The sequence below is a fragment of the Crocodylus porosus genome, unplaced genomic scaffold (assembly GCF_001723895.1).
Source record: "Crocodylus porosus isolate Cpor-Errol unplaced genomic scaffold, CroPor_comp1, whole genome shotgun sequence".
Classification (NCBI taxonomy): Eukaryota; Metazoa; Chordata; order Crocodylia; family Crocodylidae; genus Crocodylus; species Crocodylus porosus.
The window spans coordinates 26,255,115-26,282,126 of record NW_017728943.1 but is presented as its reverse complement, the minus strand read 5'-3'; the positions used below and the strand labels follow the sequence as shown (position 1 = coordinate 26,282,126).

The following is a 27,012-nucleotide window of genomic DNA, read 5'->3' as shown; positions in this document are numbered from 1 at the left end:
GGCGGGTGTGCGACCTGTCCCGGCGGAACCCGCAGGAGGACTTCGAGCTCATCCAGCGCATCGGCAGCGGCACCTATGGTGACGTCTACAAGGTGGGGACGGGGACGGGGCCAGGAGGTGCGGCCCGGCTCGGCCCGACCGGTCGGTCGGTCGGTCGGTCGGTCGGGGGGGGGACGGCGGCGCAGCCACGTCCCAGCTCCCGTGACAGCCCCGCCCCGCCTCACCCGCCCTGGAGGCCTCGGCGAGCGTCGGGCCCTGGATAGGGGCAGGTCGTAGGAGCATCCGCCTAGTCCAGCCCCCTGCTCACAGCAACCGTGTCATCCCAGCCAGGGCTTTGTCTGGTCGAGTCTTGAAAGTCCCCAGGGATAGGGACCCCCCCGCCTCTCTGGGTAACCTGTTCTGGGGCTGCACGACCCACCTTGTGAGAGAGTTTTTCCTCATATTTAACCTAAACTTCCCTTGCTGCAACTTGAAACTGTTTCTCCTTTTTGTGTTGTCTGCCACCACTTCAGATCTGAATGGGGGAAGGGACCGCGGAGGTGACTTGCTGATGTTGGTGGTGTTCACGCTGGGGGGGGTGCTGGAAAGTAGGAAAAATATGATTTCCCTCCCTAGACTGTGGTGCTCAGGCAAGGAGCAGATTGATAGAAGGGACTCACAGTTACATCGGCTTTGGAACCGCAGCTGGTGTGATGTGAAGATCCCTTAGCTGGGCCCTGGACAAAATTTCAGCAATTAGGTGCCCCGAAGACTCGCAGGCCAGATTCAGGCAGTCAAACAGCTGGACCCAGCCCACAGACTTGGAGTTTCACCTGCAGGCACTTTCCCCTGGCACTGCAAGGACAGGTGGCCTCCTGTCCACTCCCATCTGACCTGGGGTGGGTCATTCCAGCCTGCAGCTAGAAAAAGTGGTCTATCCTAATCCTCCCAGCAACATCAATCCACAAGCCAGATCTTGAACTTGCCCACCTCTAATTTAACCTATTCCATTGATTGTCATATGAGGTTTCATCGCTGCTGTTTAATAGTGCTTCTCATTCCTTGTATGCTGTCAGCATATGAGACCCGAGAGCCAGAATGCAAATACTAGGAAGTCGGGAAAAGCTTGGTTCAGGCTTCCTGATGCATTGCTTTGAAGAATGTGACCATTACAAGTAGCAAACTTCTTCCCTTCCCCACCCCAAGTAGCAAAGTCTTTCCCCTCCCCACCACTCCAGACATTACAGTGACTTAGGAAGAAAGAGCATGTTTAAAGCAGCAGTAACCAGACAGATTTTAAGTCTGCTGCATTAAAGGTACAATAAGGAACTTGCTAAATTAGTGTCTTAGTCCTCCCTAGTAAATACTACCATTTTGTCTCCAGCACAAAGCCTGAGGATGCAGTGTGGTACCCATTTGACCAAGTAGTATTACATGTAGTTTCCTTATTTCAGCATATTGGCATTCATATGGGAAAAAGCTACTGTCTTTAATACCTTATATGTGCATGTCTTAATTTTCTTAAGTATTTTCTTTGTTGTTGTTGTTAAAATGCTGACTTTCTTTTAAGGTAGAACAGGTTAACTAACCCTTTCCAGTTTTCCACACTTTGAGGTTCTGTTGTGAGACAGGAACACTGATTTCACCTTAGGTTTGGTTTTGTTTTTAAGTGAATATGTGCAAACCATGTCTTGGTTTGAATGGATTTACTTCAAAACCACATCATGGTTTGTGTGGGAAATCTTACTTGGTTAACTCTGATTTCACAAAAATATTTAACAAAAATGTTTCTGGGCCCTCTTCACCAGATTCTCTGCTTTTAACAGTACCTCTAAAAAGATGCTTGGTGTTTTTTTGCGGGGGGGGGTCACCCCCTTTTGCCCCTGCTCCTTAGTTTCCTTATGTATTGTAAATTTTAAAGTTTAATGTTTGGGTTTTCCCTTAGCTTGTCATTTTGAACAGGGTTGAGCTTTTTCCCCTAGTGCTGCTTTAAGACAAATTTGAAAGTGTCTTATTGACAGTAGTGATTTTTTTTTCTTGATCAGATGTTTTCCACTTTCTGTAGGTGGTGTTACGGTGCTTGTAAATTAAATAACAAATATGGATCAGTTGCTTTAAATTTAAAGGAACCTATCTCAGACTTTGGAATGGAACATTGACATTTTAATAACAAGATGTATAGGAAACCTGTAAAGTCTTACTGAATTTTTTTGGGATTAGCATATTGGCTGAACCTAATCTTAAAGTTACTTAGTTCTGTTGGATACTGATAGTCAGTTGACATTCCTGTTGTGATGGATGGAGGTCTTGCCTTGAACATCTTAAATATTAAGAGCAGAGGGTTTGGACATATATAGAAATTGATTTCCAAATTTGTTTGCCCACACTTTGCAAGGAAATTCCAGAATATGGTTGAATTGGGGTGCATCATATTGTATAGGTTCCCTGTTTTGTTACACCTCTTGGTATTGGGCTGCCCAGGCTCATTGGTCTCATTCACTTCAGACTGTAATATTTTGGGTGGGCATATTAACAGTAGGGTATGTTATGTTGCCGTTATATTTGTTGATCTGTGTAGGTTTGATTTAGACAGAGGTGAGCATGTTCAAGATCTGGCTTGTGGATTGATGTTGCTAGGGGTATGAGGAGAAGTGCAACTTTCTCCTCATGGAGCCATTGTCTTCATTTAGAAGTCAGCTCTTGCCCCAGGTCCTTCCATGGAGGAGTGTAATTTATTAAATTGGCCTAAAATGATGCACAACAGCTGATTTTTTTGTGCGTGTCAGATGTCACCAAGACAGCACTACTGTAAAGCTCATGGATCTTTCTGATAGTGCCTTGTTGGGATTTTATCTACAGTCATAAATATGCTGTTTTTAATTGTCCTTTTTTTATATGCTGTATCTTCTTGGGTTTTTCTGGTCTCCAGGTGATATTTTCCTGTGGCTGTTGAAATGCCAGACAGAGACTTGCTGTTACAATGATGATGCTCCTGATATTATGGTATCATTTGTGTTATGAAGAGCTTTATGGATCTTATTTTGTGACTGGTTAGGAGAGAGATTTTATTGCTATCAAGTACTAAATATTTTACAGGTGGTTAGTCTTATACATCCTGTCTACCATGCTGTTAGACTGCATTGCTATCGATATTCTTAGAGAGAGAACTTTTTTGGAGGAGAAATCTGGTACCTCAGCTATATTGAAATTTCAGGTGGCTGAGTACACTGAAGAGCTGAATGTCCTTGGGGAGAGCATCAGGCTATTACCACAAATTTTACTAACATTACTTGTGGTTATAGAAGTATAGGGAGTTGTTTGCTTGGTAGCACTAGAGACTTCCACCTTAATAAGAAGGCAGTCTCCTTTTGTTGACTCTTACTAAATGCTGACCTCACAATAACCTGCTTCTTGGCAAAGTGGTGGAGGCACAGCATCTACTTCCTTGATTCTTTGTAGTTAGACTTATAACCAGGTAAGCTACAGAGACAGTATAGTTGTGAAACAGATGGAGTTCCTGCCCTGCAGATGTTATAATAGAAAATAGGAACAGGTGGCATGAACAGAGCTAAGGAGAAGCTGAAAAGCTTGGGGGTGGGAGGGAAGGAAGTGGGTCAATACAGTAAGATCTTGTTGTCATTTGGGTGAATTCTGTTATTTAGCTGGTATCCAGAAATGTGCTAAGTCAGGTGATGTGAGGCTTACACAGTTTGTTCTTGGTTGTCTTGCATCGGTCACCTTCAGGAAAGTGTTGCGGGCCCATCTTGGAGACAATGTTAATGGAGTGATATGGAATGACTGTAGAAATGGCAACCTGAAGTTCCATGTTGGTCCTGTAAATGTGCATGGTGGTAGGGGAGGGAGAATTTTTTTTTTTTTTTTGAGTAGTGGGCATGCAAACTCATTTTAGAATATGAAAATCAATCTGGATTCCTTCATTCTATGTACCATTGCTAACAACAATAAAATGTTTTTGATAATGATTTGAGAGGAATGAGAAATAGTCTCTCGCCAGTGAAGCTGTATAGCCTGCATGGTTTACATTGACATAACTGATTTAGACCTGTGTTTGGAAGTTTGTATATGTTCTCCAGAAAGAAAGAATGTGTAATGACTTAATTTTGTCACTAGAGACAGCAAGTACGACTACCTTATCCAAAACATATCTAATGAGTAAGTTAGCATTTTTATAGTCTTTTTAGAGTAGAGCTGTGTTTCAGAGAGATGTTTTTGGACAGTGTTTGACAGTCCCATGAAAGATTTAATTTAAAATATTTTGGTTTCCACTTAATAATTTAGCTTTGTATCTCTTAAAACCTACCTTTCTATCCAAATAATTCCCTATTTTAGTTTACTACATGAAGATTGCTTTTCTCGTTGCAGATAGCTTTGCCATAAGAATTCTTGTTTAACTGGAAGCCTTGCCTGCCAAAGTCCCAATTCTGCAACCTGACACCTGTTACCAGGGTGGAAACTACTTTTGCCGCTGCATAATTTTGTTATCGTGGATACTTTGTTCTTGGGTTTACTTCTGTAGAAATCTCATCATGAGTAATGGTGAGCATAGGTGTAAAGGAGAAATTAATGATTTGTCCTCGGTGAAAAAACAAATGAACTGTTCTGTCTTATCTGGTTGCAGGCAGTGAATATCTCTTGAATTTAATGATTTCTTCTCTGTGGAATGTCTTTACAGGGAAAAAAATCTACTCCGCATATGTGTTTGTTTAAGCATGTTAAAAGCATGGAAGATTTACAAAACTTCATTTCTGCCATATTCCTTGGACTAGAGTAGGGTTGGGCAGCCTGCAGCACCAGTGCTACAAGTGGCATGGGCAGCCTTTGTGAGTGGCATGTGACAGATCAGGAAGATGACAAGCAGTAGAGTGGCAGATAAGACAGGGAGCGGAAAGCAGAGCAGCAGATTAAGCAGGGGAATGTGATCAGAATGGCACCCCAACAAGATGAGGTGTTAACTTGTGGTATTTCCGCCAAGAAGGTTGACCCCCATTGCAACAAAGTGTTTTGTTTTGCTTTTCAAATTGTAGTGAAAGTGTGCATCCAGCCCTTTGAAAAATGGTAGACTTGGAAATTCAAAGAGGCACTAGTTTGAAATGCAGGAAAGAAATTAAATTACCATGATTGTAATGAAGCCTTAGATAATTACTTCATGTGTGCCTACTTATATGTTTCAGTAAGCAACTTGCAACAAACATTCCCCCCTTTATTTCACATGTTCCCACTTTTCTGACAACCAAAAAAAGTTTTTATTTGTATTTCTGATATTTAGAGATTGTCTTAAGCCCTGAAATGCAGATTTCAATGTAACTCTAAATTTGTTACACATTAATTACTATAATTTTTCTGTCCAGAAAATAGTTATGTCAGAGTGATGTTGTAGCTACATGCATCCAGGAATTGAGAGACAGGACTTTTTCATGATGTCTTTTAGTGGACCAACTACATGCTTGAGATAAAGTTAGACAAGCTTTTGAATATAAGGCATTTTTCATCAGTTCAGTTGGTCCAATAAAAGACATTGCCCCAAAAAATCCTGCCCCTCTCAAAAAATGACCAGTCTCTTTGAACTTCTCCAAGGATTTGGCCTCAGCAGTTTCAAGAGGCAACTAGTTCTTTGGTAAATTGTACCTGTGTAAAAAATGTATTTCCTTTCTTGCTATTGAATTTGCTTTTGCTCAGTGCTGTTGAACTTCTTTATATCTTTTCTTATGAGGCAGAGAAAAAAGAAGGCCCTAATCAGTAGCTCTGTACTATTCATTCTTAATATATCTTTATCATTTCCCCATGTTTTATCCCTTTCCTCAGGTAAGCAATCCCAGTCTTTCTGTTTGAGATCTCCATTATCCTTCCTGAATGCACTGTAATTTTGCAGGATCTTATTTCAGTTGGGTGGTATTGACTGCGCACAGTATAACGGATGAGGCCGCATTATTGATTTATATACTGATACTATAGTTTTGATTTTTTGCTAACCATTCCTCCTTCATCTTAACATCTTGTTTCCTTTTTTTGGTTCTGGCTGCATGTAGAACTGGGGTATTACTTGAGCAGTAGTATCCAAGTCCCATTTTTTAGTTTATAAATTTAATTTAAAACCCCTGTTGGGCAAATGGGTAGTTCTACTTATTTTGGTGAAAATCTTGTACTTTGCATTTATAAACCTTAAACTTCACTTGCTGTCACTGGCTGCTGACAGACATGAGGGAAAAAACCAAACAGGACTTTCCTGAAATAGGAAACCCATTAGTTTGACCCAGCTTCCCAGTGTTTGTATAGGTTGGGCACTTCAGCGGGGCTTTTTGGCGTATTTAGCTAATTCAGCTATTAGATACAAGTACCAAACAGCCCTGCTGAAGCGCACGATCTATACAGACATTGAATGAGCTGGGTCAAACTAACGCGATGCTTCTGCTAGGCATGTGCTGTTTTTGGTGCAGGGGTGTGCCGAGCTGAAAATTAAGTGCTGTTGGTATTTATTTTTTCGTGCCTGTAAGCAGCCATTGTGCCCATTTAATCCAGTTTGGTTAGAACCCACTGAAGTTCTTTATAATCCTTGATGGACTTGGCTAGCTAAAATAACTGTCATCTGCAAATTTTGCTGTATCACTGCCCAACAGATTGATAATAAATTAGCAACATGAACATAGATGCACTCATTAATCTTTCATCATGATGAATGTTGACCATTTATTTTTCCTGTTTCCTGTCTCTTGGCCAGCTTTTGATTAGCAACAATACTTTTTATATACCTACTGAAGTCTTTATAGTTATTTGAAAGTCTGATCTCCCTTATCTTCTGTTTTTCTGACATTCAGACAATCATGATAATTCATAAGATGTTGTCTTCCAGTGTAGTAACTGTGTCTGTTGTATTGTTCTCAAAGGCATCTTGGTTTCTGAGAGTACCTCATCTCTGTTACCAGGGAGGGAAAAACAAGCCTCTGATGAATGCTGTAAACAGAAAATTGCTTTCTCATCATTATTGGCATAATTCATCTTCCTTCATCACTCTTTTTAAGCTGTGGTGATCTATCCATTCCTTTTAAGGTTTCCTGCTTTTGAAATATTTCTTGTTTAATATGTTTAATTGCTCTTTAATCTCCATTTTATCCCTCCTGATTTACTTCTGAGATATTGTTCACTGTTATTCATGCTCTTGTTTGTCAGCTTCACTAAGGTTAGATACCCATATTTCAAAAGATTTCTAGTTCTCTTGAATATGCACTCAGACATTGTCATAAAGCAGATTTGTGTACTACTTTCTTTTTTGTTTAGAGGTAGGTATGTGTGCTGTCTGAGATTATTGTTTCTTTAAGATGTATTCATGGCCCTTCCTTTACTTTTAACTTTAGGGATTTATTTTTTACTAGCCTCCTCATTTTTTTGAAATATGACTTTAAAATGATGTCAGTATCTGTTTGTTTGTTTGTTTGTTTCGGGGGGGGTATTTGTTTTCTTTGGGGGGGGTTCTGTAACTCATCTCAGAAGATTCGTTTTCTTTGGGGGGGGGTTTCTGTACCTCATCTCAGAAGATGTTGAGTCTAATTATATTGTGTTAAGTCTTTGTGGCCCAGCTGCTGAAAGGAATAATCTAAAGATAATGAGAGAGGCTATTCTTGAATTAACTGTTTTAAGAAGCACTAATCTAAATTAAGAAATTATTTCTTTAAACTTTGTCTGCCTGGACCATTTGACTAGCGTATTTCTGAGTAGCCAACTCTATTATCATTTTAGACTTTGTTGCTTATCTTATCTTGGCCATTCTGAATATGTTTCAATATTGCAATCAGTGTCCTTTCCTTGGTGTAGAGGCTGGTAGTATAGACCTACTTTATGCTATATGAATATTCACAAGGATCAGTAAATTTTCTGGCAATTAGGTACTTGGTTGTGACAACATCTTCAGTAATCTTAAATAACTTGAAAAGTTAAATGTGTACTGTCCCGTTCGCCGCCGCCTCCCCCCCCACCTTAGATTTCTGTCAATAACTTATGGTTTCTTAAGCAAAGGCCATGTGCATGCTTCTTAATAGGAAACTGGCAATTTGCTCTCCTTCAGGATTGACAGACTGCAGTGAAGTTGGTCTCGTTCTTCCACACTACTTTCCTGAGTCAGGAAGGATATTGCTCTGGAGTGCAGAAAGTTTCATAACCTTTACTGCCCCAGAGAGAAACAATTGACAAGACTCAAGCCAGTAAGAACGCATTATTCTGCCCACAGTTTTGATCGGTTCTTTGCCATCTTACCTGGAAAGGTGAGAAATTTTCTTGCAATGGAAGGAATTCAGATTAATCACAGAATACAGCCAGATTGGATTTACTAAGGCATCCACCACCCCAAACTAATTTGCTAACTGAGTCTTTGCAGATGCAGCAGTAGATGCAACAATTAGAGGTGCACTGATACATCGGCCCCAGCTGTCGGCTTTTTTTGGCTGATGTGGCCAATAATGTCATTGATAAATGGTATGTGCATATGTGCAGCTGCAGCATGCAAGCAGCCAGGAACACAGCCAGGCATCTTGGAGAACAGTATCTGACTGGTAAAACTGTGGGGGGGAAGAGGCATGGGGGAGGGAAGGGGCATGGTAGGGGCAGATCGAGGCCCCCATGGTGAGGGAGGGAGTGGGGCTGGGGCAGGGGCAAGCACAAGCACAAGGACTGCCCAGCCAGGGTGGGGTGGGGTGTGGGATGGAGCTGGTGGCTTGCCTGGGGGGGCAGCTCCCACTGCTGCACGGACCCACAGGGGAAGCATGGAGGGCATGTGCCCCCCAGATCTGTGCACAGGGCGAGGGTGGGCTGACCACCGTGCACTTGTGCTTGGGGGCTGCACTGGGCTTTTCGTGGCAGCTGTGTTCAGGCCAGGCAGGGTGGGTGGTGGCAGCACTGGGAGGGGAACTACAGGGGGGCTAGTGCCACTGCTGTACCCACCTATAATTCCCCCTCCCAGCACCGCTGCTGCCCGCCCCTCCCAGCCCAAGTGCAGCTCCTGAGCGCACAGCAGGCACCCTACTGTGTAACCTATAGCACATGCTCAGTCTACACACACGTGCTTATATATCCACAGTTGAATTGCTACCTGCACCTAAAAGGCCTGTGCACAGATCTAGGGGGCACATGCCCCCTATGCCTCCCCTGGGGGTGCATGCAGTGGCAGGAACTGCCCCTACCGCCTGCACTCCCTGGACAAGCTACCAGCTCCATCCTGTGCCCTGCCCTACCTAGGCAGTGTTCGCCCCTGCCCAAGCCCTACTCCCTCCCTCACCATGGGGGCCTCAGTCTGCCCTCTCCATGCCCCTTTCCCCCAACAGACACACCAGCTCGACACTACTCTTTAAGCTGCCGGGCTGCATATTGGCAATTGGATTGGTATCAGCCAGTATGGCTTGTCAATAATCAGCCTTCGGTATCAACCCAAAAAATCTTTATCGGTGCATCTTTTCTTTGTCTTTTATCACTGCTGCATATGACTCTAAAATGTGTATGCATCTTTGTCATGATCAGTTAGACTTGTTTTGAGATTTCTGCCAGCCATTCTGCCATCTTTGGTCTTAGTGCAGATATTGCAGAGCTTCTCTAAACTTAAGAGGCCTGTGAAGTCACAGTCAGGAAAGTTTCCTGGCATCCTCCGTATTATTTCACTCATTATTTCCTCTGTCAGGCCAGTTTTATCCTGAAGTCCTTTGGAATTGCCTGTTTTCCAGTTTTGGAATGTAATGGTAGAATTCTGTTTTCCTTTGTGTATTTAATTGTTAGTTTTCCAGCCTTTTAGGTGCAGGTAGCAATTCAACTGTGGATATATAAGCATGTGTGTGTAGACTGAGGATGTGCTGTAGGTTACACAGTAGCTAGGTGTGTGTGCATGTACCTGAGTCTAAGACCTGGAAAAATGTAGGAAAGGGGAGAGGAGTCCTAATGGTTGAGTGGTTGTGGCACTTGCTTAGGAAGCCAGAGATTCGAGTTCTAGGCTTCTCTCAGCCAGAGGGTGTGAATCTTTACGTCTCAGATATCATAGCATGGTGGTCTAACCACCACACCACAAGTTAACCGTTATTTAGTCCCTTCTCCAGTACTCCTTTTGAAGACTGAGCCCCTGCCTCTTGCATTTAATAGTTGTTGTACAAAATGGATGGAGAACAATGCAGCATGGAAATTTCTGCAGTCTTGGGAATAAAAGTGCAGGTTAGAATCCAAGGCTTGCTCCCTTCCAAGCCAGTAATTGTCTCACCAAGTCATAACCCTTTTGGTTTATTCTCTTCCCCTGGCCCCACGTGTTTCTTGTGACTTTAAAAGGAGCACTGGAGAGGGGAATGGTTAATGCCTAACCTACAGTTCGGTAGTTAGAGCACAGTGCTAGGAGGTCAGTGCCACAGTTCAAAACTCTTCTGGACAAAGGGAGCTTTGAACCCCAGGCCTTTAGCCTACTTAGCTATTGCAGCTACAATATGAGAGATTTGTCTTCTATCTAACACCCATTAGTGGGGATCTTCTGAAATCGAGGAGGCAGGTGGCCGATTTCACAAGCCGATTTGCCGCACTGGCCGGTATTTTCATGAGCTTATTGTGGCGGGGCTCTGGTGGCCCCACCCCTCAACATTCATTAGATGAGGGCTATCAGTCATGTGGCCCCACCCCTCACTAGTGATTGACCAAGAGGGCTGTCTGACATGTGGCCCTGCCCCTTGCTGCTGATTTTTGAGACGGGTGGGGCTGCATGAAAGAGAGCCCTCTTGGCCAATCAGTGGCAGTGGGAGGAGGAGGCAGTCACCATTTTGGCTGCTCCCCTTTGTGCTGGTAGCTTCCTCCCTCCCCCACCTCCCAGCAGGCTGTGAGGCCTGGCCGCAGCAGCCATGAGAACTGCTGGGGAGTCAGCATTTTATTTTTAGTAACTTTTTTTTTTTGTGGATTTTGCAGTTTCTACATCACAAATTGTGTAGGTCACTACCCATTAGTCATGAGTTTCTGGCCAGCTTCATTTTCTTGTCTTAGACCTAGGTATGTGTCCAAAATGGGTATGCTGATGTAGACCAGTTAGTGTATAGCCTACTGTGCATGCTCAAGTCTACCCGCATGCTTGTGTGACCGCACTGCCTAAGCATCAAAAAAAGGCCACACACGTCTAGAAAACTGCTATTTATGCACATGAAAGAAAATACAATTCTACCCAGAGTCTCTACATTTCTGCCAATGGTTTTAGTATTGAGCATTTTATCTTTTATATCCACTTGGGAACATGTGGCATTGAATATCCAGTTAGTACTGATTGCACCAAAACAGGGCTTGCACCATTGCCTGTCAGCAGGGGTGGGCAACATTTTCTGGCGGTGGGCCAGAATGACCCACCCTGGATGGGAGGCAGTGGGCAGGCACTAAGACTCTGCTACCACCACTTGTGTACTGGTGGTGAGTGCCTGCAGCTGGTGTTTGTTCCAGCAGCCAGAGCCTCACGTCCATGGCCTGTTCAAAGGTTTTGTGGACCAGATACAGTCCACATGACACAGGTTGCTGATCTCTGGCCTAGCAGCATCAGGTGGTATCACATTTAAAATAATTTCCATTCTTATTGTCCAGTGATTTTTTTTTTTTTTTTTGGATTGATATGCATAACTCAAAAGTCAGTATCCTTTTTCTTCACTAATATTCTGTCTCTAATGAAATAGAGAAGCTGAAGAAATACATGGAGTCAAGGCCAGTTATTTGAATTTTACATGTTTTCCTTTCCTTTTTTCCCCTTCTACTACCACCAGAAGTTAAGGGTGTGACCCAGATCCTCATACGCAAAATCATTTTGCCTTTTTCTTCAGCACACAGTTATGTTGGTCCAGCTTACGATCACTTTTGAAGATCCTGCTGTTATGGTATCTACATAAGATAAGGATTTCCAGGACAGGTTGCAAAAGAATACAATCATTCATTCCCCAACAGAAAGTCTGTTTTATCTACTGGTATTCTGGGATTCACACAGACTTCAGGTCCTAGTTATGTAACTATCTGATAGCAAAACTTTATCTTGTAACTACTACTTGTGACTTCTGTCAGTGCCAAAAAGTACCCATATCACAGAGCATTGAGAAGTTTAAAGTCCAGGTACTGGGAATCCCTAAGGTAGAAACCCAGAGATGGAAAGATTAAATCAGGGGTGCTGAACCCCTGGTCTATGTGCCATATCTGGCCCATTACCCCATGTCATCTGGCCCATGAGGCTCCACACAGGTCTAGAAATTTGGTGGCAGGAGAGTGTTGATAAATTTTCAGACCCATGGGAAGGCCCAGGCCCTGCATGCTGCCTTGGCTGCCCAGTCCTGGTGCCTGTGGCCAGGCAGCGGCAGTGCTAGGGCCTAATCGCAATGGAGTGGGTTGGGAGGGGGCACTGCCAGGCCCTTGGACACCAATTCCTATGGAAAGGGGGGCCTCTGGAGGACCAATCCTGGGGTGCAGGGGTGGGAGGGGGGGCAGCAGCAGGCTCCAGGGCCCACTCCCCAAGTGTGGGGCAGTGTAGGGGCAGTGCTGGGCCTTGGAGCCTGATCCTGGTGCACAGGGCCTGATGTGGCCTGTGGACTGTCCCAACCCCACTCATATCACCTATGGAACCAAAAGGTTGAGTGCTACTGGGTTTAATGATGATGCCCACATTTTAGTTGCATAGAATATTGGATAAGTCTACCGACTTCACCGACGTCAAAGTACGCAGTGCTCATTAACTACAAAAAACTGCTTGCGCTAAGCTTTTTGACCTCGTTCAGGTTCATTCCCTTGTTTAGGAAGGGCATCTTATGCCTCTAATAGCAGCCTTGAAGTTGAGGACCTGGAAGCCTGGAAATGGTTTCACCTATCAAGAGAGTACAGCTGCTAAAGCAGTTTTTGCATGTAACTGATATACAGATAGCATGTTTATTACAGAGTACACAGTAGGTATCAAATTGGAACTGGCATTGTGCTATGCAGTTAAGAAAATTATGCATTTATACAGTGTGTGTCTGTGTACTGTACACTTATGCAACATGTGCATGTACAAGTTTGTTTAATAAAAATATATGTATACATATGTATTTAATTACACACATGCGTATATACTTACACTGTAATAAACATTAGTTATCTGCATATTAATTATGTGCACTCCCTTAATAAATATAAATATAGGTGGACCAAACTATTAGTTTTTGCCATTGACATGGTTAGTCTTGATTACCTGGTACTTTGATTATTACTTTTTTCCTTTTGATGTTTCAGTTCCAACGTTGGTTTACAAGCTCAGTTCTCAAATCAGTACAGTTAGAGGGTAGTGCTTTCTACCATATGATAGGTAGTATTTTGTGCTTTCACAAAGTTAATGGTAAAATATTTTTCAGGGCAGCTTATATTTTAATATTTGTAGTGCATTTAATATTTTGGGAGTCTCTTTGGTTATTTAATTCTCCTGTTGAATTTTTGTGAGATCAAGAGTGTTTCATGGTCTTGTATGTCTAGTTATCAACTTTATATGTTGGGAAAAGGATGTTATTTTTTTTTCTCCCTAAAACAACCTTAAAATGTGGTTATAATAGAACAATACCATAATTGTCAAGATATAGGTTTAAGATTAGATGTCTTGCTGGGGCTGGAAACCTTCTGGATGTGCATAAAATATTGATAAGTACCATCACATTCTTTTAAACACTGTCCTAGATTTTTATTTAAGAAGAAAAAATATTATTGCCATGCTTTTATTTTATCGGCTTTTTAAATTTTAATTTTACTTTCTGTGTTCAACATAAGGAACCCTTTGGCATGAGGGCTGCCATTTTTAATGGAATTAAAGTATTGATTAATTGCTGCTTAAGTTAGGTAGCTGCATGGTCTTTTGTGGGGGTGAGGGGCATGGAAAGACTGTTTTTAAAGACTTCTAACCTCTTGTGTGGCTGGCTTGTCATGTAGCAGTCTCGATAATGTGTGTGGTGAGAGGGATCAGAAGACATTGCAGTGGAATAAAGGAGTTAACTGGTCTGCAGCCTCCTTCCCTTCAAGGCAGTGCATTTGCTGCTGCCTACTCCATGCTTCCCCACTTTGGAAACCATACAGATTATAGCAGGGGTTGTCAGCTGGGGGTATGTGTACCCCTGGGGGTACTTTGAAAGGTCCCAAGGGGTTCACGGGGCTGGGTGAGGACAAAGCACCGCCACCCCACGCTGCTGCCTCACAGGAACAGGGCCAGGGTGGGGCAAGAGCAGGGCTGCCTGCTGCCACCACTTGTCACCCCTGATTGAAGTCTACCCCTCATCCCCCACTCAGTGACTCAGGGTACGCTATTCTGCATCCGGCCACCTGAGGGTACAGTGGTCGAAAAAGGTTGAAAACCCTTGAATTATAGAATCACCATATTTTGTAAGCAATGTCTAAATTCTCATTTTGTCACACTTAGTGTACCAGTACAGCATAAAATAGGGACTTTGCTATGTAATTTAGGTTTGTTGCACAAAGAATCTTGAGTGTACTCTGAAATGTCATCACAAATTAACTGTTTAGTGTCTTTGTTAGATTTTCTAACTACAAAGGAAACTAAATTTACCATGAAAAGGTTCTAGGAGGAACAAAGTGTAATTTTGCAACGCTACTTTTCATACGTTTTGGGATGTGGTGGCTTAATTTAGTTTAGTATAATTGTGAATTAATTAGAGATTACTGTTTGAAAAGGCAGGGAAAGGAGGAGAAAAAACTATGATAAACTATTCTTTGATGGGTGACTGCTTTAAGCTACTGTGTTCTAACATAGATTTGTCTTACTGTAATCAAACAAATATGAATCGTATTTTTGGAAGGTTCTAAATAATTTTATAGTACTAATTAACAGTATAGCCATACATATTTAATCAAAATATATTAATAAAGCCAATGAAATTATTTAATTACAATAATTTACCTGAAAATGTCTAAACTTAAATTTAATCATAAATGGGATTTGAAATGTAAGTGCAAGTTTTTGTACAGTATTAGGTTACGGCTGTATCACTTACTATTGTAATCCAATATGTAAATAATTTTTCTCCTTTTATAGGCTCGGAATGTTAACACTGGTGAGCTAGCAGCGATTAAAGTAATAAAACTAGAACCAGGTAAGGAAATTTTTTTTGGTGTGTACTAGACATGCTCATTTTTGTTTAATCTGTCTGACTGAATCAGTTAAATTCACTTTTTTTTCCCTTGAAGAGTTCCCAGGAGAGATCTTTAGGTATTCTTATAACAGTTAATTCCATGCAGCCTCTCTTCAGTTTATGTATGCTTGCAAGCAGAAAAATAAACACAATTGAAAGAAACATAATTGTATAAGAACATTGTAAATCTCTTATAGTGCTCCTTTTCCTGTTTCTTTGTATTGCTAGTTCCAGTTATGGTACTGCTGTCTTTCCATAATATACCAAGGTGCAGGAGAGGCATGGTATGTTGGGTTACATATAATGGAAAGATACAAGCACAGCTTTCACATATTTTCACTATGCAACAAGTATTAGGGTCCTTAAAGGTGTTAAATTTGTGTGGTGAATTGCATGTGCCATACATTCAGCCAATTTATGGTGCAATAAAATGGCAAACCAGCCATGAAGTTGTTCCAGCTGGATCATAAGGATTGGGCACAGGAGAGCTCCAGAGCCTGGGACACAGCTGCCTGCTGCGTGACCTCCAGAATAGGTTGAAGGCAGCCCTGGATCCTAACTGGGTCCTGGCAATCATATGATTGGAATTTAAGGAATTTTATGCCCTGTCCCAAAAATCACGCATCCTTGCCATGCCACAAAATTCCTCAGATCCCAGTTGTGCCATTATATTAACATCTGCCAGGGACCTTAAGAAGACTGATATGGTGGAGGGTCAAAGGTATCGGGTATCTTTCTATTAAAAACAAAATAATAAAACCCTTCAGGCTTACATTTTAGCACATATTGTCAAATATTTGCAATTTGCTTATTTGAAAAATATGGTGCAGCCTTAAGATAACTTTTATAGGACATTAGCAAACAACAACTGCTGGAACATTTCTAATCTTTTTCTGAAACATTCTGAAGCTTCGGCTTTAGCCAAGGCGTTTCATTTTTTTTCCTTAAAGAAAGTATTGAGTATTAATACTCAATACCTTATTTTTGTATGTTGTGCAAACCTGTACAGAATAAACTTGTACAGGATAAGAGAAATGAGGAACATAATGAAACAGAAAAGAGAGAAGACAAGTGGAAGACAGAAGAAATAATAGATGTAATGAAAGGTCCAGGACTTTCACATTGCTTGAAAATCTACATGTGGACTAAATCACACTTTGTATAATGGATCTGTGTTGTGATTTCAATGAAGCTCTTCACATTTGTGTGTTCTTCAGTCCTCAAGAGCTTTATGATGATTTGCTGAATATAACAAATGCTGTAATTTTGGATGTGTGGTGTCTCCACTTTCCGTTTTCAAGTTCCATAGCCAAAGGCAAAGATATTCTAAATATTAACTAAATATGCCAAGAAGAGGAAATAATATATTTTCATATTTCTTTTATGTGTATTTATTTTAATAGATCTGATTTGTACGTGCATAACACATCCATGTACACGTCTCAGTCAAAGTAGAACACCAGTTTAGTAGTTTTATGGCCTTGGATGGGATATGTTCATGAAACACTAGTAAAATTGCAAATATTCTTGGAGCATATTGTTCAGTACTATTTTTTTTTTTTAATTTTATGAAGACGCATGCACTATCCTTCGGTTTGGCCTTTAATTGATTTGTATTGGATTCATATTCTAAATAAAAGGAATGGAAGACCTTGCTCTTGGCTGACCTGTGGAGTGGAGAACCTCATGGGCAATTAGTCAAGTGACCAGGTTTTGTATAATTCAATTCTAAATAATGCCAATCTCTTGCTAGAACTTACTGGCTTATTTAGCCATCCAAATCATGAAGCATGATTTTATTTCACCCTGCTTAGAAGCCATAAAATTACTGAAGTCCCTAGATTAATGCCTCCCTTTTGGCCTGAAACAGTACTTAGGTGATTAGCAGGGATCCTGCCTTCCCCAGATTAAAAAATCACAAATTCTTTGAATAAAAACCCCACAATCTGTGATTAAAATGAAAGGACCCTCACTCCACCCCCACCCCAAGCCCCCTGTCCCCCTCTGGCCCTGCCGGAGGTGCCCTCAGCTACCAGGGCTACAGGGTCAAGGACCCAGGTCCACAGCTCCCTGCCCCTAGCAAGAGGCTGCGGCTGCAGCTGCTGCAACAGAGCAGAGCCTGGCTCCCCCTTTGCTACCAGCAGCCTGCCTGCTGTGGGCTTGGGCGGGGGTGGGCTTCCTGCCACGGCATGTACTCCTGGGGGGCCCAGGAGGGACCTGTTCCCACCCCAGATGTGTGCAGGGTGGGCTTCCACCCTGCTGCCCTTCCCCAGGGCCTCCACAGCCCAGCAGGTGCAACCTGGTGCTTCAGGAAACAGCAGGGAAGCTTACTGCTGCGAGGTTCATGCTGCCCTGGCAACCTGTCCCTTGCCCACACAGTAGCAGTGAGGGGCAAAACCCTGTACCATCACTGCTGCTGCTGCTGCATATGCAGACACCTCAGCAGGGCAGCATGGAGCTCGCAGTGGCAAGCAGCTTCCCAGCACAGCCCTGCTGTGCCCTGCAGCACTGAGTTGCACCCTCTGGGTTGTGGAGGCCCCAGGGTAGGGCAGCAGAGCAGGGAGCTCACGCCTACCCTGCACACAGATCTGGGAGGCATGGTTTCCCCCTGCATCCTGGGAGTGTGCACAGCAGCAGGGAGCTGGCCCTATCCATACTGCTTCCTGGGTGAGACACGTGCCACCCTGTCCTGCTCCCTGCCAGGGCCCTATGGCTATGCACTGCAACCCTGGGTGCCAAGTCCCACACACCACCCAGCTGGGCAGCAGCCCCAGCCCTAGTCCTGCCCAACTCCCTCCCCATCTCTTTATGGGGGCTTCAATCCCCCCCTGACTTTACCTCTGAGAGCTGCTTTCTAGGCTGCCTGGTGGCCATGTGCATACACATGCGCATGACACCCCCTACCTGACGGCCCTCCTCCCACTTCCTCCCAGCCCCCTGAAGGCTGGAATTCTGCCAGCCTGCAGAGAACTTGCTGCAAAACTGTAAAAGCTGCGGGTTTCTCTGTTAAAATGAGAAATCCATGTTTTCCTCAGGTTAATGGGAAAACCTGTGGTTTTCTCTGTTATTCCGTGGGAAATGGAAAACCCAGATCCCAGGGGATTAGATTGGGCTACTCCGTGTGCTCAGAACTGAGTCGTAACAGCCACCTAGATGCTTTACTCTACTAAAATTGGTGTTGCTGTCCAGTTCTGTATGAGAAGTGCCCAAACTCTCTCTAAATTGTTGATTCTTTGGGGTGGGAATGATGCCCAATGCATGGGTTTTTTAAAAAAAAGCATCCCCCTGGCTTTTGCCCAGTAGTTTACAGGGCATACATTTCACAGAATGGGAGATCTGGGTTTTAGGCTGTCCTTGGCATGAGTGGGTTTGAACTCACATCTCCCAGTTCCAGGGAGAGTGCCCCAACCAGTTGGCTAGAGGTTATGAGCTAAGCAATGCTCAGCGCATCTTACGGTTTTTCCTCTTGGAGCTGTGTCCCTGGGCTGAAAGGACTGCAAGAATCATGAGGGCAGAGGAAACCTGACATTGTTAGACCAATGAGGAGGGCACTTCTTGGGAGGAAAGGACCATGAATTCTACTTCCAGTCCTTTTGATATAGGCAGACAAGGTGCTTTGTGTGAATCTGATATCTTTATTAGACCAGCTTAAATAGTTGGAAGAGGATTTTAAGCAAGCTTTTGGATTTAAAAACCCTTCATCAGGCTTAGGAAGTTTCTGCAGTTGGTGTGTGCTCTTCCTGGGTGGAATGAAAAGTAAAGAAGCCAGAGGCTGGCCTGGTATGGATATAAGATAGGCAGTCAGTGAAGATGGCTTTTGATATGTTTTTCATTTTGTAAAAAGTATAAATAACGGGGCCAGATCCCGGGGCAGGCTCCTTCTTACTTGTTCTTGTGCTTTTGATGAGCCAACTTCAGTAAAAGGTAAGGAGAATATCCTCACCTTCACTAGGCCATAGCCTGGTAATTAGCAAACTGTGAAGTGGGATATTGGGCATTCAAACCTCCATGTGCCAAGGCCTCTTGCTGCTTGGTTGAGTACCCTAACAACAAGTTCGTGTGGAGTGGCACATTCCTTCTCTTCACCATGCTGTGATTTATACTAAAATCAGGTCTTCTGTGATGAGCAAGTCTTCAAACACCCTTCTGCCTATCCTTTCCTGTTGGCCACCCAAAAGCAACTCCTTGTTTAATATTTGTGTACTCTGAGGGTGCATAAGGTTGCTCATCTAAGGGGAGACATCCCTTTTTTAAAGGCAAGTAGCCTGTGAGATTGGAAATAATGGTCCACAAGCTGTTTGGCCAGCTGGGTATCCAGAGGAACAAATTTTAGTAGGTAGAGTTTGACAACACAAATGTTCTTCCTTCCAACTGCTTTGAACTTGACCATAAGGATAGGGTGTTGTGGGTGTACATTAGCTGCATGGTTGCCCAGATCAGTGAGGTGGTACTAAATTTGGGATAATTTGCTCCTGTGCTATGCAGGTATGAAATGTCTGTCATGTGGTACTTCAGTGACTTTTTTTTTTAGCAACCATTACATGGAGTGAGGCCCATTTATGATATGTTTTAGCAGTCTTCCACTCTGTAGAGGTACGTATGCATGACTGGAGAATGGCATTGTTTGTCCCAGATAAAGCCTGTTGTAATAAACAAATCTACATGGAACAAAGGCACGGTTTCCTGCTTAACAGGGACAGCATTGATATTCAGAAAGTTAATAGCCTCTTATTACAGATTGGTTTGAGAGGTTAAATAACTTAAAACTGCTTATGCTGTGTTAGAGTTTAGGAGTGGCTAGTCAGATATTTAGAGAATGGCTCTTTTTTACTAAAATGCATTTATTTGTGTGTGGAAATCAGTAGTGCTCTTATTTGTTGTTTTTATTATTAAGGTTTAATTCATGAAGCAGAAACAATTCCATATGGTTTTGTACCATGAATAATAAACAGTGAAGCTTGAAGTTACCTTACAACCCATAGTTTGAAACTTTTTGTGAAATACATATGAATATCAAATTTTAAAAATGAAGACCTGTTTGCTATCAATATGGTAATTTATAGGACTAAATTTAAAAAGTTTACTATTTCCAGAAATTAATTTGGTTGGCATTACTGCAATGTCTTTGATACTCTATTTGGTTTTATTAACCCTTACATTCTTTAAATCAGTGGTCTCCAATCTTCTGATGGGAAGATCACTTTTTGCAAGTAAAGAGCACCCCAGGATCTACTGTGCCCCACTCCCTGCCCCACAGCTCCAGACCGCAGAGTGTCCCAGGCCAGGCCGGGGCCTGATCCCACTTCCATGTTGCGGCTGCGCTGAGCCGCGCCCACGCACCAACCAGATAAGTGTGGTGTCGGGCCCCAGCCCAGCTGGGTCTGGAAGTCTCTGCAGTTTTAAGGGGGTGGGGGGGGTGTGCTCCTGCCACTGGGCACAGCCCTGGCCCTGGACTGGTCCATGTCTCCCCCTCCACTTGTGCTCCAGGAGAAGGCGGCTGCTGCTGCAGGTTGCCTGCTGTGTTTGGAGCATAAGGTAGCGGGGCATGGGCCCTCGAAGCCTCTGACATGCTGCACCCAGCGATGGGAGCCGCCTCCCCACCGGACCACAGAGACTCCCAGACCCAGTTGGGCCAGGGCCCAATGCCATGTTCATCTGGGTGCTGGGTGGGCGCGGCTTAGCGCAGCCATGGCACAGAAGTGGGATCGACCCTTGCCCCCACCCCCCCACCTGTGCTTGGGATGAGGTGGCTGCTGCTGCAGGCTGTCTACTGTGCCCCAAGCGCAGGTGGTGGGTAGTGGGCCCCTGGGGCCTCTGCTGACCTGAGTCCAGCAGCAGAAGCCCCCCTCCACATGCCTCTGGATGACCAGATCTTCCCAGACCTGTCTGGGCTGTGTCCACCCCCAAGTGAGTCCCCGCACCTCCACTGAGCTGCATCTGCTGCCTCTGCCCCTGCAGAGATGGGCCCCACTGTGCCTCTGGAGGAGCCCCCTGGACTCCAATCCTCCCACCACCTGGCCAGGCTGGGTGGGGCCCCACTTAGCTTTCCCTGCTCCTGGCTTGATCACACGGTCAGTCGCTCATGGTGTGGGGCCTCAGTCTGGCCCCTGCCCCTTCCCTTCCCTCCTCCACAGATTGACCTGCGGGGGGGGCGGGGAATATGCACGCACCCAGCTCTCCCCCAACCCAGGATCAACCAAAAGAGGCTCCAGGATGGTGACCACTGCTTTAAATAGTATTAAAGTTGTGACAACTTACAACTAAAACATCAAAAACTAAATGTACTGTTTTTGTATGTCTAAGGACAGCCTGTAAAATCTGCCTCCTGGCTTGAAAAATTCTTTCAGCTATGCTAAAATACAGTAAAATATGATATGTAACATTGCTCTGATGGAAAGGCTTGTGCTGTAACTAGTCACTACAAGTTGTCTTTGAATTGTTTAGCTTTTTCCAGTTTTGTTTTCCCTTGGTGAGCCTAAGATCACACTTAAAAGCAAATAAACAAACAAAAAAAGCTTCCTAATCATATGTGATCATTTTCTTAGTATGTCCATTTTATTTAATCAGAGTCTAACACTTATATTGGTTTAATATGAATCTGGAGACTTTTCAAATTCATAATTTTAACAAATATGAAATAATTCCTTTTAAAATAGCCTTTCCCAAATACACGTACTATTTATCTGTTTTAAGGAATTTTAATCAAAACTTCTTAAAGACTGGATTGTGAAATAGAACCTGAAATTAATCTTTTTCAGCTGGTTAAACTAAATCTTGTCTCTTTCCTATCCCAGCATACTCTCTTCCCCTATTTCCCTCCCTCCCTTTACATAGCAGAACTTTCTATTTCTGTACTTTGACCAGGTTTTTCCAAATTTACAAATCTGGAAGTAGGAATCTAGTGGAAAAACTGGAATAACTTAGGCTCAAGGTAACAAGGCTCAGGTAAATGGTAAAGCAGCACTAGAGCCGAACCTGAACATAACTCATTACTCCCTATATTTCTGTGCTCATTAGGTTTGTTGCACGGCCAGTGTAATGCACTGTTGCACTTTTTCAGTTCAGGGGGGTGACCCAATGTGGATCTAGATGGTGGCTAACAAAAACAGGTTTTTCTGTGTTTCAAGAACTGGATTATTGAGTGACCTGTTAGAGTTATTTCAGGAACTTATGTTAGAAACCAACACAGTATGGTGCCAAGGGAAAAATGGAAAGAGGTAGGAATAATTTAATTCAAAAGAGGAGGCACATTTTGTCCAAAGAGATGAGCCATGGTTCCCTAGTTGATCATTCTGACTTGGGAGTCTTTTGATTCTGGGAGTGCAGTTATCTGTTGTTGTGTAGTTCTTTATATTGGTTTGCAAAGTGCTGTGCATATCTACATGAACATAACTTAACAGATAAGTACAAAGTCTAATAACTGCTAAAGCACTTGGTTTTAATAATAGAAGCCAAGTTCAAGAGAGGGGGATATTAAAGCAATTAAAATCGTAATCATTTTGTTTTTCAGGGGAAGATTTTGCTGTTGTGCAGCAGGAAATCATTATGATGAAAGACTGTAAACATCCAAACATTGTTGCTTATTTTGGCAGCTATCTCAGGTATATCTTTATTTTCTTTTCCTCGTTTCAAAATGCCTAAGATAGTACCTCACTAAAAAGCAGATTCATAGCAGTACATGAGCAAAACAGAATTTATCAGATTTCTAGTACGCTTTCATATTCTTTCTGTATTTACTTTAACATCAGCCTCTGTTTACTGAGGTATTTCTCTGTAAATAGTCTGTTTCTCCTAACTGGCTCCTTCAGGGATGTCACCATTGTCATATCCTTGAAAGCAAATAGTGATTTCATGAACTCTGGATTATTATAGTGCTGAATTGGCTAGGGGGAACTGCATGCTACTTGTAAAGAAGTGGGTGTGTGCACAGGTATTTTTACTGATGTTTTGCCAAAGTAACATTTAAAATTCTCTTGGTATTCTACCAGTATTTGAAAAGATATCTATATTATAATCTTCACTAAAGCTATATAGACTCACTGTAACTATATAGATAATATATAGCTACAAATAATAGTTGCATAGAGTTTAGTAGATTTAACGTGAAAAAGTATTGGCCAGCTTTGTAGCAGGAAAGTCAGAGGCAGAGAAGTGAATTTCTAGCATAATGAGGAGTAGAGCCAAGATTACATGTTAAGCAAGGAAGCTGGGAGGAGGAGAGCTGGACAGAGACCAGATGGTGGAAGGAGGTATCTGTGTGCTGCAGCTACTGTCCCAAGTTGAGTGTCTGTGCAGGAAGCCCACCTCCCTATGGTTCCTAGCCAGAGCAATCTGATTTCCAGCTGACACAAACATGGGGGGAGCCCCAGAGCTGCTCCTGACTTCTAATGCCTTGGACTGCAGGGAACGTTATGGCAGTGCGCAGATTCTTTTTTCCAGCTTGTTTCCAGCTAGTGGAGTGGTGGGGAGGGGACCCAGGCAGGGAGCAGACTCTGGAAGGAGGAACCTGCACAGTGCTGCTTCTGTCTCCAATTAAGCCAGGCACCCTGCACAACTGCTCCTTCCATCATGGGTCTGGAGTGGCTCTGGGGCATCCCCTATGCCTGGAGCAGGTGGGGAAAGCGCCAAGGGGGAGGCAGGCAAAGGGGGTTAAATAGTGGGGGTCAGACTGTCCACTTGCCGCTGCTGCTGCTTTTTCATTGCTGTGGTGGGAGAGGACTAATTTAAGATGACCCTCCAATAATACATTCTAGATATGGAAAATTATAACAAATGTGTCGTTTCCCATGCCTTGGGTCTAACCATTGGAGGTCATCTTAAATTTGACGTCATCCTGGACTCAGATATTTATAGTAATAAATGTTTTACGTGCCACTCAAGGAATATTAAATAGCTGCTTTAATTCTCTCTTGACCTGTTCCACGAGTGAAAGTAATGTTTTTCTGTTTCCAATGTTAATGAAAAGCCTGTGTTTCATAGGAAGTCCTGGTATTTAGAAACTTAATAAAGCAAGTAATTTAGTAATTCTTTCTAAATGTTTTCTTGATTCCATCTTAGTAAATATATTTACATTAGGGTATATGTATTGCAAATGTTTCATATAAACATGCTGTAGTTCCTCATTAGTGATAGATAATTCTGTCCTTAGTATTGTTATGGTTTTAATATGTTGACTTCTGTTCCTGCATGAGTAAAGGTAGATTTTAAAGCCATGACATTTTTATGTAAAATTATTTAAAGGGAAAGAGACCACTTGTAGTGACAGTGTAAATTTCATGGGTAAAATAGAATTTAATGCTGCCCTGGGAAGAAAGATTTCATTTCTACTTCTGCCACACAATTCCTGTATGATATTAGGCAAGTCACTTTATACCAGTATTTTCGCAAATAGTGACTTAGGCTGCCCTCCTACATATTACATTTATGCTGTGATTAATAATGAGACAGAACTGTCAGGCATGGTGTTTTAAGTTCTGTGGGGAAACCTTTTGGCTCCCCCTACCAGGAACCTCTCATGCCCTGCGCTTGGCAGCCCTGCCAGCGCTGCTGGGCTCAAAGTTTAAAATCCCTGGCAGGGGCAACACTTAAACTCACTGGGGCTGACAATCAGCTAATTGTCTGCCTTGATGTGGGGGCTCTGGGCATGTGGCCTTCAATTTGCCAGTGCAGAGGAAGCCCAGGATTAGGACTGTGGTTTTTCTCCTGCACTGACATGTAGAGATGGCACAATTTGGATCTGTTCCCTATCCCAGTTTGCATCTGTTCCCTATCCCAGTGTCAAGCTTCCTGCCATGCATGTTGCATGGAAGGAGATTTGGTTGTTGGGACTGGGGATAATATCCCATCATGCCATTAAATGAACATCTGGGGACAGCTCCCCCCACATCTGGGGAAGCTTACACATGGTGACAGCTGCCACCACCACCCACCATCCTGTGCTGCTGCCACTCTGATAGGGAAGCAGGGCCAGACATGGAGGAGCATGTCCCACCCCCCCACTCCCCTCTGCTTTTCCCCCCTATCCCCCCCTGCTCCTGGGAGGTGGTGGCAGTGTGGGGTGAGGGCTGGCAGTGCTCCCCCCCCCCCATCATTCTTGAAAGGTAATTCATCATTCTTGATGGGCAATTCGCTGGTGATTATTTAATGTTCTGAAAAACAAGGCTGGGGGGGGAGGGGGTCTCAAATTGGGTACCCAAACTTAGTGAATGCTTACCTTTAAAACCTGTACATCTGTTCTTCTTGTGTAAACAAGGATAACACCCACTATCTAAGAGGGGAGCTGAAAGTTTGTGATGAGAATAAATTAGCATACCATATTGATGAGCATCCTAGGAAAGAGAACTCTACACATAATAGGGACTCAAGAAACAAGACTACATGCTAATCATCATGCAGAAAAAAGTGAAGTTTTTTGAGAGCCTTAACTGTGACTGCATACTATTAAATATTTGGGTTTCTTTTACCTTTAAATTAGCTGTGTATTGCTTAGGATTTAATAATCATTGCCTTTTTTTTTAACTTCAGCACTTTTACATAGAAGGTTTGAGGTTTTTTAATATCCGTAACCTTCTGATACACGTTTAACTTCAGTTTCATCTTAACTTTTTGTCAGAATGAATTTGGTTGTTGGGCTCTGCTGTTGTAGACTTCCGTGTGAAAAGATAAGAGCGGGCAAAAAAGCTTGTCACTTCTTAAGAGAAGGTTAAGTCCCTTGCAGAAGGAGGCAGAAGAGACTAATAGTAGTGGCTTGGGAAATCTAGTGTGGCCTAAAAAAGGCTGTGAGAGGGCACTCAGAAAAGAGGGGTTTAGCTCTGAATTCGTAGGACAAAATTGATGTTGGTGTTCTTTCTTAATTGGACTGCGGAAATGTCTTGGTTTTCTGTTGTCTGGAAACAAAATTCCCCGCCCCCCCCCCGCCATGTTTGGCATCTTGTCTATCACTAAAAGAAATGGATCCAGAAAATGGAACTAATTCTAGTTTTTACAGTGTTGTGTATTGAATGTATTTTTAACAACACTTTCATATGTGCTTTGTCCTAAGCAAGCTCACTCCATCAGTTGCAGGGCTCAGGGTCCTTCTGTCAAGAATATAATGCAATGGTTCTCAACATTTTTAGACTTGAGGCACTCCTGGATTGACTCCAGACACCCCTCAGAAAATGCCCTCTGATAGCTTTCGCTTTTACTTTACTACAGAAAAATAATTAGGCTTGACAGGTCTCAATTTTCATCAATAAAAAAATCAGATAAACGTCAGTTTCACCTGACACTCGCAGACCAACAAAAAAAATATTTCTATCAGTGATCAAAATTTATAGAAAGGGGATGTAAAAAAAAAAAAAGAAGAAAAAGAAAGTCTAGGATAGGAGTAAGGAAATCTGAGGTAGGAGGAATTGCACATGCTTTCCAGAAAGCCCGACCTGGCCCCTGCATAATCAAGTATGCTTTGTAGGGCTGTGTGAAGCTTTGCGTGCTGATTCGATTCAGAGGAGATTCGGCCTGATTCAGTGTCCAAATCTCTGAATCCAAATCAAATCAGGGGATCAATAAAAAGGTCCGAAAAGATCAGAGAGCTTTGATTTGGACAGTCCCCACTCACTGCAGCAGGGAGCTGGAGCCAGACTTGGAGCTTGTAAGTAGGGGGATGGAGGAGGGGGAGCTGGGGGAGGGAGGAGGGGACCATATGAGGACCCCTGCCTGCTGCCCTACCTGCCTTAGTTCCTGGTGGTTTTAAAAAAAAGCCCCTATTTTAAAAAAGCCCCTACTCACTGGATGCTACCAGGTGGTAGGGGTGATCCATGACCTGGAAGGACGTGGGCAGTGGGGTTCCGCAGGGCTCGGTCCTCGGGCCCGCACTGTTCAACATCTTCATCAGTGACTTGGA

General features: G+C 43.2%; 1 protein-coding gene across 3 annotated transcripts in view; it reads left to right on the top strand.

Annotated features, from left to right (window-relative positions):
• The first annotated feature begins 6 nt into the window (after positions 1-6).
• The window catches only part of MAP4K3 (mitogen-activated protein kinase kinase kinase kinase 3), a 142,923-nt gene continuing 115,917 nt past the window's right edge, over positions 7-27,012 (top strand). For 2 of the 3 annotated variants that reach the window (XM_019549060.1, XM_019549059.1), the window contains exons 1-3: positions 7-92; positions 15,032-15,089; positions 22,639-22,729. In XM_019549060.1, coding sequence (XP_019404605.1) covers positions 22,674-22,729 — 56 coding nt within the window. In that variant the 5' untranslated portion in view covers positions 7-92; positions 15,032-15,089; positions 22,639-22,673. Of the gene's footprint in view, positions 93-15,031; positions 15,090-22,638; positions 22,730-27,012 lie in introns of those variants that run through there. The other variant, XM_019549058.1, reaches the window with a different exon arrangement.